The sequence below is a fragment of the Nestor notabilis genome, unplaced genomic scaffold (assembly GCF_000696875.1).
Source record: "Nestor notabilis isolate BGI_N333 unplaced genomic scaffold, ASM69687v1 scaffold21425, whole genome shotgun sequence".
Taxonomy (NCBI): domain Eukaryota; kingdom Metazoa; phylum Chordata; class Aves; order Psittaciformes; family Psittacidae; genus Nestor; species Nestor notabilis.
This window is the reverse complement of record NW_009930154.1, coordinates 98703-100233: the sequence shown is the minus strand read 5'-3', so window position 1 is coordinate 100233 and position 1531 is coordinate 98703. Positions and strand designations below refer to the sequence as shown.

At 40.0% G+C, this 1531-nt stretch overlaps 1 protein-coding gene across 1 annotated transcript in view; it reads right to left on the bottom strand.

The window, feature by feature from the left end:
- Nucleotides 1-719: 719 nt before the first annotated feature.
- Nucleotides 720-1531, bottom strand: part of LOC104406338 (ena/VASP-like protein) — a gene marked incomplete at its 3' end in the record, with an annotated part of 60339 nt that continues 59527 nt past the window's right edge. The window contains exons 7-8 of the mRNA XM_010015285.1: nucleotides 1494-1526; nucleotides 720-841 (exon numbers count right to left, since the gene is read on the bottom strand). Coding sequence (XP_010013587.1) covers nucleotides 720-841; nucleotides 1494-1526 — 155 coding nt within the window. The remainder of the gene's footprint in view (nucleotides 842-1493; nucleotides 1527-1531) is intronic.

Sequence of the window (1531 nt, the reverse complement as noted above, 5' to 3'; positions counted from 1 at the left end):
TATATAGTATATCTATTACTTATTCTTTTCTTTCATTATTCATATGTTTCAAAAAAATAGAGCTAAAAATAAAACATCTAATACTAGGAGCTTGGGAGTCTGACAGAACATTATTGATGGAATTGAGGGAAAACAGAAAGAAAAAATAATTGGAATAACTGAGTGTCTTAACAGCTGGTAGCTCGATATATCATGACTCACTTCAGCTGAGAATACCTTGGCTAGCCTGTCTGAAATGCACTGAGAATCAATAATAATTCACCTGCAAACATGTTGCCCTTTTATTGTACTTCTCTTCATGTTTTTAGGTTCAACATCCTGAATGTGCTGCATAAAGAATAATTTAAGTTCCTTTCATAATTTACTCTATCTGAATACAGTAACTTTGAAATAGATCTGGTAAAACGGCAGAAGTCCAGAGGATATATTAGTCACCATCTCTGAAGGCTACCACACTGCAGGATTTGGTACAGCAGCTAAACTCTGCCAGGTATCGTTGCTGCAACACCTACAGTTTCATATATATAGATGTGTATATATATATATATATATACACACACAGTTTCACCAGGCAATGCTGGTGACTAGCACCTATGTAGGACCAATCAAATTGCAAAGAAGCACCAAAGTGACCCATTGCTAGCCAAAACTGACAGCATCTTGTTCCACAATTTGCTGCGGAGCTCAGGCTAGTGCTTACTTGAAGTCTAAATACAAACCTTTTTGCCAGCAATTTATTCATTTCTTCCATTAGTCCTCCTCCGCCTCCTCCACTACTTGTTCGATTGGCATCACTCTTAGAGACTCCACTGGGGCTGGACCCTCCTGAACCATCTTCTGGCTTAAGACAGAAATCAGCATTGGAATTAATGAAAAGTACCACTGGACTTAATGAAAAGTTTCATTTACAACCACACCCTTAATGAGTAGTTTTCCTAATTATTAGGAAAATTGATCACCATCACAGCCCAAAACCAGAGATAGGATGTGCTCTGCCTTGGAGTGAAGACCTTACTAAGACTAGGAGCTGTCTGAGTGAGACAAATATAAGAGCAAATGATGAAAAACTCCAGAGTGCTCTTTGTTCATTATTGTGTTTATGCACAGTTATGCAACCTTTACCTAAGTGGACACCTATTGACGTGCGGCCTCAGCAGTCTACACTGGTTTTGGTAATCATGATGCAGTTTTAACTACTTATGACTGAAAACACTAACAGATAGTGCAATGGTGGCATTAGAAATCCTGGCAAACTGAGAACTTGCAGTGATTTGACAATTAACATTTCCTGAGGAGAAGAAATTCCACCAAACATCTCTTGCTCAGCTTTATTTGCACTAGAAATTCACATTTAGAAGTTCACCTAAGGGGGGGCAGCTGAAGTGTGTTTCACCATGTTTCACACTGGATCTGCAGACCATTACACGAAGTTGCACTAGGCTTTCCCACAGCAGAGAAGAGCCCCTGGGAGAGTCCCGGTGCCACCTCCTTACCCGTTGTACTCTCCTTAGTTTGGCACCAGCCAGAGCCG